The sequence below is a fragment of the Guyanagaster necrorhizus genome (assembly GCF_019112545.1).
Source record: "Guyanagaster necrorhizus MCA 3950 unplaced genomic scaffold BT62scaffold_48, whole genome shotgun sequence".
In the NCBI taxonomy this organism is placed as follows: domain Eukaryota; kingdom Fungi; phylum Basidiomycota; class Agaricomycetes; order Agaricales; family Physalacriaceae; genus Guyanagaster; species Guyanagaster necrorhizus.
The window spans coordinates 86,064-102,655 of NW_025064927.1; the positions used below are offsets into that span (position 1 = coordinate 86,064).

Genomic DNA, 16,592 nt, shown 5'->3' on the forward strand with positions numbered 1-16,592 from the left:
AGATAGAGAGAGGGCACTAGAATGTATGACAGGCATTATACAAAGCTACAGAAGGAGATGTACAAAAATAGTTCTATTTCCTGCCTCATGTTCTTTAAGCAGACCATATCACCATCAAGTGAGGGACAGGATGTTCACCATATTTCATGGCACTTAGAGCATATCCTATTGTACCTTTGGATGTTGTAAAAGCTACTTGGCTAGTAAAACTGTCTAGTGGAATCCTAAGTACAGCAGAGCTTATTAGAATGCATATGCAAGCACTAGCTAAGCATGCACAACATGTTTTAGCAATGAGAGAAAGAGTTAGTAGGAATAAGCTTGATGCTGTTCTTCGATATGAACAGGAGTACAAAGCAACTATAGTAGACTATGATTTCAAACCTTATCATCTAGTCCTTATGCATAACTCTCATGTGGAAGATAGTCTAGACAGTAAAATAGATCCTTGCTATTTAGGTCCTCTGGTTGTGATTTGGCAGACTAAGGGTGGATCTTATGTCCTTGCAGAATTAAATGGTTCTGTCCTGGGTGGGAGAGTCACACAGTTCAGAGTAATACCATATTATACAAGACAAAAGATTGAGTTACTACAGAAAATCCATGACTTAATTGATGTAAGTCCACAAACTCTGAAGGAGCTTGTGAATGATGATAAGTCTGTAAAACAGGAATATCAGTATCAGCTCCTCAGAAAGAACTTATATGGCATTGACCAGATCCAGTTACAAAATGGGGAATCTGACTCAGACTTATCAATTTCAGAACTTGAAGGAGAAGAATATCCTCCAGATATGGAAAATGATGAGTTTGATGATGAAAATAATAGTGCCCCCATTGCTAGCAGACTTAGAAATGCTAGGATTGCAACCAAGTAGAAAGACAAAATGCACTATAATAAATTGCAGTGTAAGGACAGTGAGTGCTAGAAGAAATTCTAGGCAGCTGGTAACTGAGTAAAGACAGGCTAGTTAAAAGACAATGCCAAGTAAAGACAGAGAAGAAAAGAAAAACTCTTGGGATATTAGAGTATGATTAAGCAGAAACATAACTAAGAGGCTGTATTTTCTCTTTAAAAGATGGAGGAGGAAGGCAAAGTTCAAGCTGCTGAACTATCTCTTGGTGATGAGACATCACAAATGCATGATATTGGAGCAAACACTCAATCTTATGAGTGGTAGCAACAATATCATTGCAAAGGTCACCCTTACAAGAATGCAAGACTGCCTCAGAAGAGTTGAGATGGTCACCATTCTTGACCAAGATACTGGCCTTCGATAGAGTGTCAGCACTAGCCTTGTTATTAATGGCTAAGTCAATGGCTGGTTGGAAAGCAACTTTAGAGAGTGTTCAGAAAAGAAATGTAAGTATTACATACCTGCAAGAGTGAAAGCAGAATCTCCAAAGGTATGCAGAGAAGCAACACAAGGATGCTTTCTAGCCTGGATGACAGCTTCATTGGCCTTGGCTTTAGCCACAGTCACCTCAGCAAGCTGGTAGAGACATGATGATAAGTCCATGCTGGGCACTTCAGCATATGGGAGTAATATCACCTCAGGATGGACCTCTTTGCTTCACTGGGGAGAAACAAGAAGGATATTGAATAAGAGGAAAGACAGAGTAAAAGAATATGCATACCACATAGATTTTGATTGAGCACTTAATCAATTTTATAATGTCTTTTATCATCAATCAGCTCAAGGTCAGATGACAGTGGTTGTTTCTGATTAGAAAAGGTGAGAGCAATATATAGGAAAAGAAGAGTTTCATTAAAGGTAGCATAGATTTTTTAAGTGATAGATAAGTGGAGCTTATATGCAGAGATGCTGATTTTGGCAAGGATAGAAAAAGGTCCAGTGCATTTATCAGCAAGTTTATGTTTCAGGTGAGAGAGATGAAGATTAGTGGTATCAAGCTACATTTTATCATTGACAGAGTATATGTGAGCAGGAGCATAATGTTTGTCATATTGTTTTTTTATGACAGTCACCACCTTTTTAAGAGTGATCCAAGTTTCATCATGAATTTTAGTCATGGTTTGTGTGAAGTCAGAGGAAGCAGAGGTCATCATATAAACACATTCTATGTGTGAGATGTTGGAGTGACAGCCATGATTAATAAAGAAGGGAGTTTTCCCAGTAGCTGAGTGGACATAGTTGTTATATTAGAAAGTGGCTAGTGCCAGCCATTCAACTCAGTTATCTTGGCAGTAATTAATGAACAATCAGAGATATTTTTTAATTTTCTGATTGAGGTGTTTCATTTAACTATCAGTTTGAGGATGATATGCTGTGAAGGCATTTCTGTGGATATTTAGGAGTTGATATAAGTTATCTAGGAACTTTGAAACAAATTGAGGTCTTTAATCAGAGATAACAACTTATAGCATACTATACTTAGTATAGACCTCATCATAGAGAATCTTGGCCCATCCTTCTGATGTCAGTTCTATCAAGCAGGTGATGAGAATGATTGCTTTTGAAAAGCAGTCAATAATTACTAGTATGATATTATAGTCATTGCAGTCAGATAGTCTAGTAACTATGTCTACTGAGATGTGAATCTATAGTGATTGAGGAACCTTGTTTGAGTGAAGAGGTGCTGCACATAGTTGGATGGATGCTTTTCTCTGCTAGCATGTTTTACACCTCTTCATATATTATTTTATGTCTTAACCTATTTTTAGCTACTAGTATTCTTGCAAAACCAATTCTTTGGTCTTTGCAATTTCTGAATGTCTCATTGTTATATGATCATAACAAATAGTGATGATCTCACCTCTAAGTTGTTGGTCTTATGAAATATAGATATGTCTATCATAACAGATCAGTTTTTCTTTTTTTGTCATTTCTTGCTTATGATTAAGTGATAGGGCCACTTGTTGGTCTCATTTACTGTTGTTCCTCATAATGCTCTTGATTTGCTTATGGATCTCTTCTTCAGTCAGTATTATCATTGCCCAAAAGTGTTTGGGTTTCAATAATATGACTTCCTCATTGTCATTGCCTCCTTGGTTGTGGTCCACTCATTGGCTTAGTAGATCTGCCTTTCTGTTTGCTGCACCAGCTTTATGATACAATATATAATTGTACTCAGAAAGCTCTATTACTCAATGTGCTTGTCATCAATTGAGTTTTAGAAAAGTCAGAAGTAATAGAGGTTTTGGTGATCAGTTCAGATTTCAAAAATCTGAACTGTCTCAATCAAATAGTGATACTATTTTGCAAGAGCCAATATGATTGCCAAAAGTTTCTTGTTATAGATTTCACAGTTTTGTTTGGTGACAGTGAGTGCTTTAGAAAGAAAGGTGACTGGTTATCACTTTCTGTCTTGTTCCTGAGAAAGTACAGCTCCAATTGCTTTTTCACTTGAGTTGGCTTCCACTCTGAACTTCTTTTTCTATGTTAGAATAGCCAAAATGACATTCTCAACTAGCTGTTATTTGAGATCATTGAACACAGCTTGCTGAGAGAGTCTTCAACTCCATAGAGCATTGCCAGTTAACTGGGTCATTAGTCAGATAATCTTGCTATAGTCTCATATGAATTGGTGATAGAAGTTGGTAAATCTCAAAAAGGACTGTAACTCTTTCTTCATTGGTACCAGCCACTCTATTACTCCTACCATCTTTATTAGATCCATTCAGATGCTCTCTTCACTGATGATCACCCTGAGATACTCTGTTTTTAGTATCTTAAATCTGTATTTCTCTGTCTTGAAGAAAAGTTTATGCTTTCTCATTAGTGTGAGTACTTATCAAACCAGCCATCAATGTTCTTCATGATCCTTAAACATGATGAGAATGTTGTCCAGGTAAATGGTTACTTTGCTAGTGGTAATGAAATCTCTAAAGATTCATCATTCATTAGAAGGTGGCAGGAGAATTGGTAAAGCCAAAGAATATGATAGTTGGCTCAAACAATCTATAATTAGTGTGAAAGGCTGTCTTCTATTTGTCTTTCTTTTTGATTCAGATATTATTATACCCCCATCAAATGTCCAATTTTATATAGTATCATGCCCTCTGTAATTTGTCTATTAGTTCTGAGATTAAGAGAAGTAGATAATGATTTTTGATCATTATCTTATTTAGCTTTTAATAATTTTAAATAGACTGGAGTTTTCTGTCTTTCTTTTTGATAAAGAAAAAGAGAGAGATCATAGGAGATTTGGATGGTCATATCTGCCCAGTGGAAAGGTTTTCATCTAGAAACTTATCAAGTTCCTGTTGTTCCAGATTCCCAAGAGGATAGGTTTTGCAATCTAGATTGGCATTTGCATTTGAGATCAGTTCAATTGCATGGTCTCAGGGTTTTGACTCTGATAGTTCATTGAAGCTCTCTTTGCTGAACAGATCCTGATAATCTTAGGTCCAATCTGGTACTATCTTCTTAAACATCTTCTCCTCTCTTTCTGTGTTAGCTTTAGCAGCTATATTATTAATGTGGTGTATAGTCTGAATATGTATGACTTGTTATATATCTATGGTGAGGATGGTTTCACTGTCTTCTATCTCCTCATCCCATCTATATTGAGAATCTTTATCTAGTAACTTGAATAGAATTTTTTGACATCAATAGCAGATAAATATGATCTGACTAGTTTTTCAGTTGACAAGTAGATTATAGCAAATGAGCCAATTATATCTTAGAAACACTTCTTTAGTCCCAAGGTCTATGACTGTCAGGTTGATTCACTTCAAGTGGTCACTAATAGTTAATTGTAGTTTAACAAACTCTATGATTGAACTAGCTTGATTCTTAGTTCTATTGACATTCTATATCAGTATGAGTGCTGCTGTGGCTCTTGTTGGTAGACTATGCTTGTTGACAAAAGTGTGATTTATGGAGCTTTTAGTGCAACTGCTGTCAATTAGAGTGGTTACTGCATATATAGATCAGTTTATAAGAGTCTCAATTTAGGCTTTAGTGATCAGTGGTCAGATCTCATTCTGAGGTTTTTATTTGTCAGATGTACTTTTGAGAGCCTTTGTTACATGCATGCTGCTGGCCTCCATATCACCTCAACCAACCATGACTGCAATCATGGAAACCCACTGGACTCTGGCCACTCCCTATTACCTATTAATTTCATTTCACCATTATCATTTCACATTCATATTTCACATTGTAATATCTAGATCCTGAACTCAGTAGCAAATATTGACATTGGAATCCAATAGAACCCAACTCGGAATTAGCTACTATTAGTATATAAAGCCATATATAACTATTATAACTACTCAGTTCAAATATCAACTTGGATAAGCCATCTATACTTTGCACTCACTTCAACTCCTCCCTTTCTCATTTATCAGATTCCACTCTAAAGGATACTCCTATTCATTTCTCTGATGGAACTCTGTTCTGTCCATCCAGATTCTTAGGCTCTAACTCAAGAGTGATATTGCCAATAGCTTTGTTAATGCTCATGCACTCCACCAGCCTCTATACATGCACTCAAGCCCACTTGATTGGCATGTTCCTAATGGCCTTAGAGTTTATCAAGCTATTCTAAAGCTTGGCATCATTCTGTTTTCTTCATTCCTTCAATCATTTTGTCTATCACTTCTTTAGCATGGATCTTATATATCTAATTTTTGAGTACTGCTTTTGCTGTTTCTTTCATAGTTGCATCTTTGATAATGCACTAAGTCTATTCAATATCAAGTGATTTGAGCTATCGAGTAGAGATCACTCTCTCTGTTTAGCTTGTAGGCAGTTGAGCCTTTTTTTTAGTGATTCTTTTAGTGCATGTATAGTAGTTGAAGATGGTATATTTGAATATATGCATAAGTTAGACATAGGAGTGACTACAGAAGTACTATTAGTCTATTCAGCAGCTATTGGTAACACACTGCTAAGTCCTTTGGCCAATCTAGTGAAATTGCTCACTGGTCAGCTCTGTCTTTTACCTCCTTCACTTTTATATCCTTTCTAAGTTCTTCCTCTTCCTTCTGTAGTTTAGCAATTTAGGCTCAGATATCTTTATGGGTTTATTTCTTCTTTGGAAAATCTCATGATAAGTGCCTTTTCAATCTGCAATTAAAGTATTTTTCTTTTTTCTTCAGCTGATCTATATCCACTTCTGATATACATGGTGCCAGTGCCAGTCTGTTTGATCCTATATGAGGAAGAACTGAATGAAGATGAGATACTAGCTTTGGCAGTGCTAGATGGATTGCCAGGTTTTATATTTGACAGCTGATAAGGCTTATAGTTGTCTTAGAGATTCATCTGTTTTGCCTTCTGCCACTGTCTCTCCTTATACATCTCAGTGATTCATTCTTTCCATATGTCATATCTCTTTGGGATGTTCATTCTGATGTCTGAAATTATTTTGATATAGAAAGGTAGCACTCTACATTTGAGCATTTTAATCATTCTGCTATTATCAGTAATGTCATTCTGGATTCTGGCAAGCTTACTAAGTTATTCCAACTTGTTGAAGTACTCTGTGGCTGGCTTATCTCCTCTCTTGTATTTTTTTATCTTGGTTTTGTGTACTTTTTATACTGCAGTCTGTGAATTTGTTTCAGAGGAGTTGCTTAAAGACTGGCCAGAATAGCAGTCAATAGTGCTGCCTGGTTGTCAACCAGAGGCTGAGAAATAGCAGAGTCTATCAGACCTTGGCCTTGTCTTTCAGGTATGTGAAGATGAAGAAGGTATAGTAAATATTGAAAGAGAAGTATACTGAGTATACTTCAAAGTATTATTTACAGTCAATCAAAAATCAATCAATATCATCTGATGCATCTTTAAAGGAGCATAGCTTGTGAAGTAAATTGGGCTTGCAGTTAATAATAGTGGCATCTGTGAGTAGAGGTCCTATTGGATTTGAATATTCATCAAATAATGGTTGCTGTCATTCAGCTGGTGGACCAGAGAATGAATGAAGTGAATTATCATTGGCAATAGAGCTGGTTAGAGGTGAGACTTCTTTTCATACAATGATTTCATTTTGCATGGTGAACCTGAGCTTTACAGCCTCAGGGTCATCTCTTTCAGGAGCCTTTCCATTGAGTCTGGCTTCATTTGATGGCAGGCAACTGCCAAGAAGTCAGCTTCTCTTGCTGATCCAAAGATTGTGGAATCCAGTGGCTTGTCTGGTTAATTGTGGTTGAAACTGAGTCAGCCAAGCAGCAGAGCTTCAGACCAAAGGCATTGAATGTGTATAATTAGTAATGCCACTTCAGATAAAGAGTGTCATGTATATGGCTCATCTCAGAGTGATGGATGAGAACTATAGTATTAGCTCAATTTTGTAGTTAGACTTATATAGTGGAAGCCAGCCAAGCTGGTCCTTAGAGTGTGTTCAGTTGTAAGTCTTAATAGCATGCTCAGTCACTACATACTGTAAAATATCTGTTTTTTCAATATCATCTGAAATCATATACTCTCTTCTTAGAGAGGTCCTTAACCAGCTAATGTTCTTATATAAAAACATTGTTCCTTTCTGGTACAATCTTAAATATTCTTTCTCTTATTTACATTAAATTTCCTTCTGCAAGGCTTCTTTATCTGTTTTTTCTATGGCATATTCTCTGAGTCTTTCTCAGTCAAGAGAGATATCCTGTCTGCTCTTCTCATTGTCCTCATTGTCTTCACTCTTGTCATCTGCTTCTCTCTTGTTGTCTTTGATAGAGAAGTTGGCAGGCTGGTTATAAATAGATAGAGCACTGAGTTAGATTGTTGCAGAGGAGCTAATCATTGTTCCTAGTGCTGAGTCCAGCCTCATCAGTTCTGCCTCTAGGAGAAAACTGCTCAATGAATCAGCTAGCACTAGTTTTAACATCTTCTTGATAGCTATTATTACAATTTTTTTTTCTTTTCTTTTCATAGAATTAACTCCTATTTATACTTAGTCAGAGCACTTAGTCCAGTGCTTAGAACCATGAGAACAGCTTAGTTATTATAAGAGCTAATTCATCATTGTCCTCTGACATAGCAACCAGCCCTTGATAACACACAATTGACCTTTTGTAAACAGTAGTGACACTCAAGAACAAAAAGTACAAAGAATGTAGAAATATATAATAGATAGTCATATATTTATCCTCATAATGTATAGTATATAAGATGGCTCGCTCTTGCTGATAATCTCCAGCTTTGAGCTAAAGTTTATTCATCTCATTCTACTCTTGAGCTACTCCTAAAAAAGACCTTAAAGCATTCAATCAATAAAGCATAATAATAAACTCTAGCAGAAGACTCAAATGCAAAGTCACATTAGTTTATCATATGTTCCAGATCATGTGTGGCTTGAGTCTAACAATTAGCTTAAAGCTTCTACTTCTCTTTCCTCATACACTATAGTGTGGAGAAAACTGAATGCCCTCAATCAATCCATCAGACCCCAATTTTGATCATGAGTTTTTTGAACTTCTCACTTCTATCATTAGAACATTGTTAGGATTATTAGTGATCATTCAGCTGTGCCAAGAACACCAATCAATCACAGTCTGGATGGTTAGACACTGCCAGAAATTTCAACACATCTATCACATTCTTTGAAATATAACCCCAGATCTTCCACTCTATAATATTCCTGAATCCAGAAGAACATTCCACCAGCCTGCAGAGCCCCCCTTACCCAAAGCCAGGCCTAGCAGCTTGTATACAAGAGACATTCAAAAAGAAGAAAGACATAGATATCCTCTCTGACCTCTATGATCCAACAGCAGAAACAGTAACTCTCATGTCACAGGATTCCAGAACCCATAGATCTCATCTCTCATTCCTAACTATGAAGACAAGGACCTTTCCATGGACTTTTTTAACAAGTCATCATTTTCTGACTATTTCACTGCTACAAGGACTTCTGAGGTTGGAGACCATGCTCAAAACTCTTTTGATGCTACTAAGATGGCTTCAAGACTCCAAAGCATTTTATCAGACTCAGAACATAGCTCACTCTATACAACCCCAATAGGAAGCCCCACCCCTTCAGTCTACTCCCACCACAGTAATAGTGGAGTGGACAGGGCCACATTCTATCCAAATAGTCAAAGAATGAGGACTTGAAGCTCAGGACTAAATTATTCACAGAGTATTCCCCAACTGAGACCTTCAAGTCCTATTTAACTATAATGAAGCATTACAACAGCAGGAGCAACAATGAGAAGAGCAGATCCAGACCAACTTCAAGTAAGCTTGAGAGAACCTTATAGAGCATGTCAGGGTGGAGACTCAGTGAGAGTATAAGGAAGCAGAAGAAGATCAACAACAGCATGAGGCTGAAGCTGCCTGTCTTAGAAGCACTTCCTCAGGCCAGTATAAACTCTGTTCAGAGCTCTTCCAGTCTCCTTTTAGAGAATCTAGCATTCTGGGATCTGATACCTGAGCACCAAGGGCCATTGAGATTCTTACTGCCAATAAAGCCTGAAAAAGGGAGAACAATGATATCTCTCCTCCTTAATGAGCTGACAGCCATAAAACACTCCAGTATCCTCCTTCTCAATATACCCTCAGTTCTGACACCACTCACTCAGATGCTGAGTCTATTTTCAATCTCTATGGGCTACAAGTACCTTTCAATGCCCACATCTCTGACTGTGCTCTTTAGCAATTTCTCAGAAGTTGAGTCATCAGATAATTCCTCAATCTGGAGTTCTATAGAAACTTCAGAGTCTATAGTGAGGACTTGGCAGCAGCACAAGTGCATGGCAGCAATAGGTATGATATTGAAATTGGGGCTAGTCCCTGAGCAGGCCTCTCTACTGTCTCTGTCTCAATCAATCAAAGCTCTGAGGCTGGATCTAGGATACAGCCAGAGCAGCTCAACAATCATCAGACTAGCAGGGGCTGAGGTGAGCATCTTTGATCAGCCTGTCACTTCTCTTCTCAAGAAAAAGGATAATGAGGACAGCCAAGTTGAGAAGGACAAAGACATGGAGAGCAGTGAGACTCTCTATAGGCTCAAAGATTTTATGAAATATGCTAAAGAGAATGTTGATGAAGAAGTGTTAGCAGAAGAAATCCAGAAGAGCTGGATAGAAGAATACTAGAATCTCTATGAAGTGGGGGTAATGTTTTTATAGTGCAACATCAAATAGTTGGCATCACAAATGAGACAATTATATATTAATGTGGAATTAGATGAATAGCAGGCTATCCTACAATATTCTACCACTAACTACACTATTCAGACTTACAACTAGAACCACCCAGAGGATCAACTCCATGATCTACCAGCATATCAGTCCTGATTTAAGATTCAACCAATGCTATAGTCACTATCCATCACTCTGAAATGAGCTATATACATGGCATTGTCAGTGTAGAGTTGGCAGAGCTGGCAAACAGATGCCACTCCATCAGTATAGTCCTTAGCAATCTGGCTTTCCTGCTTCAGGCTCCAACTGATTGCCTAAACAGTCAGCTATTAAAACCCATAAACTAGCAAGAGGAGCTGAATGCTTAGTGCCCAGCTGCCACCAGATAAGGCCACAGAAAGTGAGACCAGAAAAGAGCTGGTCAATGATGATCTGAAAGCAGTCAAACTGGGATTCACCATATGAAACAGAGTAATCATGTGAAAAGAAGCTGCATCATAGAGAAGCCCTGTCACTGATGATGAGTCTCTCTATTCATTCTCAGAGCCACCTACTGAATAGTACTGCCTACTCTTTGATGAGTGGCCCAATCCCATAAGACCACTACCTAAAAATGCTGCTATTCTTTAGTATCAACCTGACTTACTTCAAAAGCTCCAACTCTTTAAAGAGGCCTCTAATGACATTGATCATTTTCTCATTGATTGCAAACAATATTTTGAGATATACACAGTCTACTTGGGGATAAACATGAACTGCATTATCTTTGCCTCCTCATAATTAGAAGATAAGGCAAAAATATAGTGGATCTTGATCTCCTCCAACTTCCACTCAACTATGCTACAACATTACCAATATTCCTTGTGGCCAATGTTTAAGCAAATACTACACAACAAGTTTATTGATCCAGCTGTCCAAAAGATGCATAAGCAGAAGATCAAAGAATGGAAGATGGGAGACAAGACAGCCATAGACTACTTCAATGAGCTAAAACAACTTGCTAAGCTCACTAGGATTTGGGATAATGCTGCAGACAATGAAAGGATGATAGAGACTCTCAAGATAGGATCTTCACCCTCATACATCACAATGATTTTGGCCATTGGAAAATTCATCACAAAGGGCTATGATAAATAGAAGGAACAGATCATCAAGATGTACAAGGAGTGGCAATAGCAGGAGGTGGAGCAATCTAACCTACAGGACTATCAGAAGCTGAATCAATCATTGACTTCTTCATCCAAAATCACTAGCACATCCAACACCACTAAAACAGGATCATCAATAGCCAGTATCTCTTACAGTATATAGAAGACAGGAACAGAAACAATATACACAGAGGCAGAGAAGCCTATAGACATAGACTGCTTGAAGAAGGAAGGCAAGTACTTCAATTGTGGCTAAAAGAGCCATATAGTGAAGGACTGCCTGAAGAAGAAACAGACCTGAGAAAATATCTGGGCACAGATTGCTGAACTGCAGAAGGAAGCTGAAGAACTTAGTGCTGAGATAAAGATTGAGGAAGTAAAAGATGGAGCTGACCAGTGAGCAATTCTACTGAGTCAGCCAAAAAACTTCATGGTGTGCAAAACATAACTGCTGGACAGACTGATAGTATCTCTATAGTTAGCTCTATGCCTAAATTATGTGTGCATTTGAATATACCCAAATCAATCTCTATTTTGCATACTAGAGAAGTGCTGAAGAAAGAGACTCAATTATCTATAGGCTGAACAGAAGGAGAGACTCCCACTAAATGGCTCAAGTTGTTCAATACTGAGTGGACTTGGAGAGCCATTTGAGAAGCATCTATAAAAGAAGTGGCAAAGACTGTACTTAAAAACTGGATACACAAGATCTAAGCTGAGGAAGTAATCAATGAGATGATTGAAGAAATGAAGAATGTGGAAAGATGTCAGGCATTGGAATAGCTTGATGAACTCTGAGGACCTTGGAGGTATGTGCAATAGGCCAAGACCTCAGGACAAGATTTAATTATGAAAGCCCAAATTGAGACACTCACCAATCAGTCTGTTTATACTGTGGAAGCTCTGATTGACAGTAGCTGTACTGGCAGCTCAATCAATCATGCTTTCATTGACAAGCACAAACTCCTGACCAGAGCAACAGCAGCTCCCATTCCAGTTTATAATGCTAACAGGACAAAAAACCAAGCAGGGTCAATCATAGAGTTTGTCAAATTACAGCTCACTATCAGAGATCATGCTGAATGAATAGATTTAGCCATCACCAATCTAGAAACCAAGAAAATCTTTCTTAGCCATGACTGGCTAATTCATCATAATCCTCTTGTCAACTGGAAGACTGGCAAGATCACCTTTGCACACTGCAAGTGCTGCAAAATCCCCTTTGAGTTGCCTGATAAAGATTCAGAAGACCAGTGGGACAAAGAGATGGAAGACAGTGAAACCATCCTTGCAGTTGACATTCAGCAAGCTCTACATATATGAGCAATATGCTACATCAATGATCTGATAGTGAAAGCCAATGCAGAAAAAGAGGAGAAGACATTCAAAAAAATGGTATCTGAATGGATAAGAGATTTCTAAGACCTCTTCAAGAAGAAGAGCTTCAATGAACTCTTTCTTTTTTGTCAAAAGGAAGGATAGCAAACTCTGATCTGTTTAAAAGGCTGAATGAAATGATAATCAAGAATTATTACCTGCTTCTTCTGATCTCAGAATTGATGGACAAGCTCTAGGGAGCCAGATATTATATCAAACTGAATGTATGCTAGGGATATAACAATATACATATCAAGAAGAGTGATGAATGGAAGGTGGCTTTCCAAACTAATCAAGAACTCTTTAAGCCTATAGTTATATTCTTCAGACTCATGAATTCACCTGCCATCTTCCAGTGGATGATGAATAACATCTTCAAAGATCTCATCACCACTGAAAAGGTGATCATCTATCTCAACAACATCCTTATAATGTCAAAAACAAAGAAGGAACATAGGAAACTAGTACATCAGATACTAGTCCTATTAAGCCCAAATTCTATATGACCAATAACATGTGATAAACTAACAAAATCTTGCACTTTGAGTTAGACTGTTAGAGTTCACTGATGCATTGTTGGCATTATATAATCAAGGCATTGAAAACTAAGCAAGGCATCAAAGCTTGCAAAGGACTTGAGCCTAATTTGATAAGAGGTTTTAGATCACACTCTAATCTGAGAATAAGAGAGTGGTATCTGAAGAGCATCACCTTGAGTTTTTGAGGTATTTGTGATATGCAACACTATAGATGGCAGAGGTTTAAACCCTTTAGCTTGATTAGTGTGCACTTCTGTGTTATTTTCACAGATTGGCAGAGGTTCAAACTCTTTGGTCTGTCAGACAGTGTTTATTATGTTTTATGTCTCTGGATTACATAGATTTGAATCCTGTGAGTCTATGATCAGTTTGAAAACTTGTAAACAGAGATCTGTGCTCTTTGGCACTTGTGGATGTGTTTGTGATTGGTTTTTGCTTAGAGCATGAAGCTTTGAGTCATATATTATATGTGTTAGAGATTTTGAGGTGATCTGAGCTGTGTTTAGGACTTTTTAGAGAGTTTTGTGAGAGTGTTTCAATATATTGTATTGAGCTGCAGTATCCTTTGTCTTGAGGCCTGGCAACACCTGTTGCCACCTCTTGTTCTGATAAAATAAAAAGCCTTAAGACTTAGAGAGATCTTAGGCTGTTATAAGCATGCTATTACTGTTTATACACTATGATCTCATTGAAGAGGACAATTATATTTGTTGATTACTACTTTTATCATATTATAATCCCCCTATGAACTAAGAGTTTTATGTGTGTGTTGATGTGAGTGTGATCAGTAAATAACACTCTGCTGTATCCATTTTCATCTTGCACACACTCAGATCCTCTTCAGTGTTCACTGGAATTTTCCCATTCTTCACTAATAAGGATTACCACCCTAACATCACCATTTATCCTGAAAGAGACATTGCCTCTGCTTAGGCCTGAGACTTTGCAGTTGACTTTGACAAACTCCATCAAGTATTAAAAGATAAAATCTCTAAGGCTCAGGCTTACTACAAAATCCAAGTGAATAAGCATTAGATTCTAGCACCCTCATTCACAGTGGATAACAAGGTCTACCTCAGTTCCAAATATATCAAAATCACCCAGCCAACCAGAAAATTCTTGAAGAAATATCTTAGCCCATTTGAAATTATAGCTTAACTGGATTCTCACTCCTTCACACTAAGGCTTCCACTGAATCTCTAGTCCATTCACTTAGTCTTCTATATGTCACAATTGAAACCTGTAGAAGAAAACACTATTTCTAACCAAATCCAACCACTGCTGTCTCCAGTTGAAGTCAATAGAGAAGAACATTTCAAAATAGCCTAAATCCTTGACTCTAAATTGGACTGCTGGTTCCACTGCTCACTATTGTACAAAATCCAGTGGCTAGACTATGAAGGTACTAATAAAGAGTTTGCTTAGTTATCAGCCTCTGAGTTCTCTACTGATGAATTTATTGAAGAATTCCACTATTAATACTTAGGCAAACCAGGACTCTTATCTAAAGTCACTCAATCATTCTATTCTTGATACAACATGACTCTGGATGCCACTGGCATTCCACCTTACTATTTCAATTTTAATCACTAATTACTATCATTCCAATCATCTCTTTTACACTTTCAAAAGTCAAAATCTTATATTTACATTTTTTTTCTCTCTACTACCAACATCCAATGCCTTTTTTTTTATATATATTTCACATAAAATCTTTATAAGAAAGCAGAACCTGACAGACTCACACCAGAACCCAAACTCTCCCCTCATCCCTTCAACTCCTCTATATCCTCATCCAGCTCCTTCAATATTGCCTCCTGCAGATCTTCCACCTTCTTATTCTTAAAAAGCAGATGAGCCTTCCTTCAGGCCTTCAACTTAGACTCTGAAAACAACTCTGAGAGAGATGATATATCATCTGACCCATAATCATTCTGGAGACTCACTGTAGTATCATAGACATCCACCATCTTATCTGCCAACTTATCCACACAATGTATCAACTTGCATATTAACTTCAAAAGCTGGTGGAGACCAGTGGAGACCTTCACACTACTGATCACCTCACTTACAGTGATGCTCTTGTTGAATGAACAGGCAGTTTTTTTGATCTTACAGTGAGAGCAAGTCTGCCCTTGACTGATGCCTTCAGTTACTGATCATATATAACACCATGTGCTATCTTGATGACAGTGCACACAACTCTCTGAAAACAAAAAGCTAAGTCAAACTATGCAAGAAAACTAAGACACTTACTTTCACCATCTAACAACTCTTCATCCTCTGCTAGCTCTGCAACTTTCAACTTCACTCACTTTTTGGGACTAGCAACCACCTCTGTCCCACTGCCATCCACTACACTCTTAGATCTGAACTTACATTTATAGCCCTTCTCTGCCAGACCCACCATCCTCCTCTTTCTTTCTTGCATCCTCTTCCTCCTCTCCAGAGTCCCCTCAGATTGTTTCAACTCATCATCCCCCTCAGTTCTCTTGCCCTGCTCATCATCAGACTCTGGAGGCATACAACCAGTCACCCTCTTGAAGTAAAGACTAGAGCTAGAACCAAACCACTCTACCTGCACTTAATACAGATAAAAATCAATGGCCTCCATGAGAGTCATTTGCAACCTATCCTCCATAACCATCCTCTGCCATTTCAGATGAAATAATTTCTTGGCCTCTTCAGGACTATGGGGGGTGGATTCTCTCATCAAAGGCTTAGGAGTATGTGAGTGATGATATACAGTGAGAGGTGACATAGTTAGAGTGATAGCAATGGTATCTGACTAAGTTGCAAAAATTTCCATGGCCACCGACAATCTTTCATATGGCTCTACCAGCCATCAGGATTTGTGCTCTTGAGGGCAAGAACACTAATGAGGGGATACTGTTACATGCATGCCATCAGCCTCTATATCACCTCAATTAACCATGGATTCAATCACAGAAACCCACCAGACTCTGGCTGCTCCCCATTACCTATTAATTTTATTTTCACTATTATTATTTCACATCCATATTTCACAAATCCTTGAGCTCTGACTCAAGGGTGACATTGCCAATGGCTTTGTTGATGCCCATACACTCCACTAGTCTTTGCATGTGCACTTAAGCCCACTTGATTCACATGTTTCTAACAGGACTGCAAGCAAGAAGATGGATCTTCTTAGCCAGTGGGCAGACCACAATCAAGAGAGAAATGATGATGAGAGTCACCCTACTAAAACTCAAATATTTCCAGGCAATAATCATGCTAACTGAAGAGAAAATCCATGAATGGATCAAAAGCACAACCTGAGATAATAGGACCAACATGTGGCCCCATCTTTAAACTATGTTAGACATAGAAATAGTATAATATGCACATGTTCACTTACCTATTTGATATTCCTTCCTTTTTAAGCATGTCACACCATTCCACACATTTCAGCTTTCAACCATAATGCTGAGATGTGAATACCTTCTATACATA

At 37.9% G+C, this 16,592-nt stretch overlaps 1 protein-coding gene across 1 annotated transcript; it reads left to right on the plus strand.

Annotated features, from left to right (window-relative positions):
- Positions 1-335: 335 nt before the first annotated feature.
- BT62DRAFT_836867 (uncharacterized protein) lies at positions 336-659 on the plus strand (the record flags this gene model as incomplete). Its single annotated transcript, XM_043182430.1, has 1 exon — positions 336-659. A coding segment is annotated over one exon (324 nt), but the record flags the coding sequence as incomplete, so codon positions are not given.
- Positions 660-16,592: the final 15,933 nt, after the last annotated feature.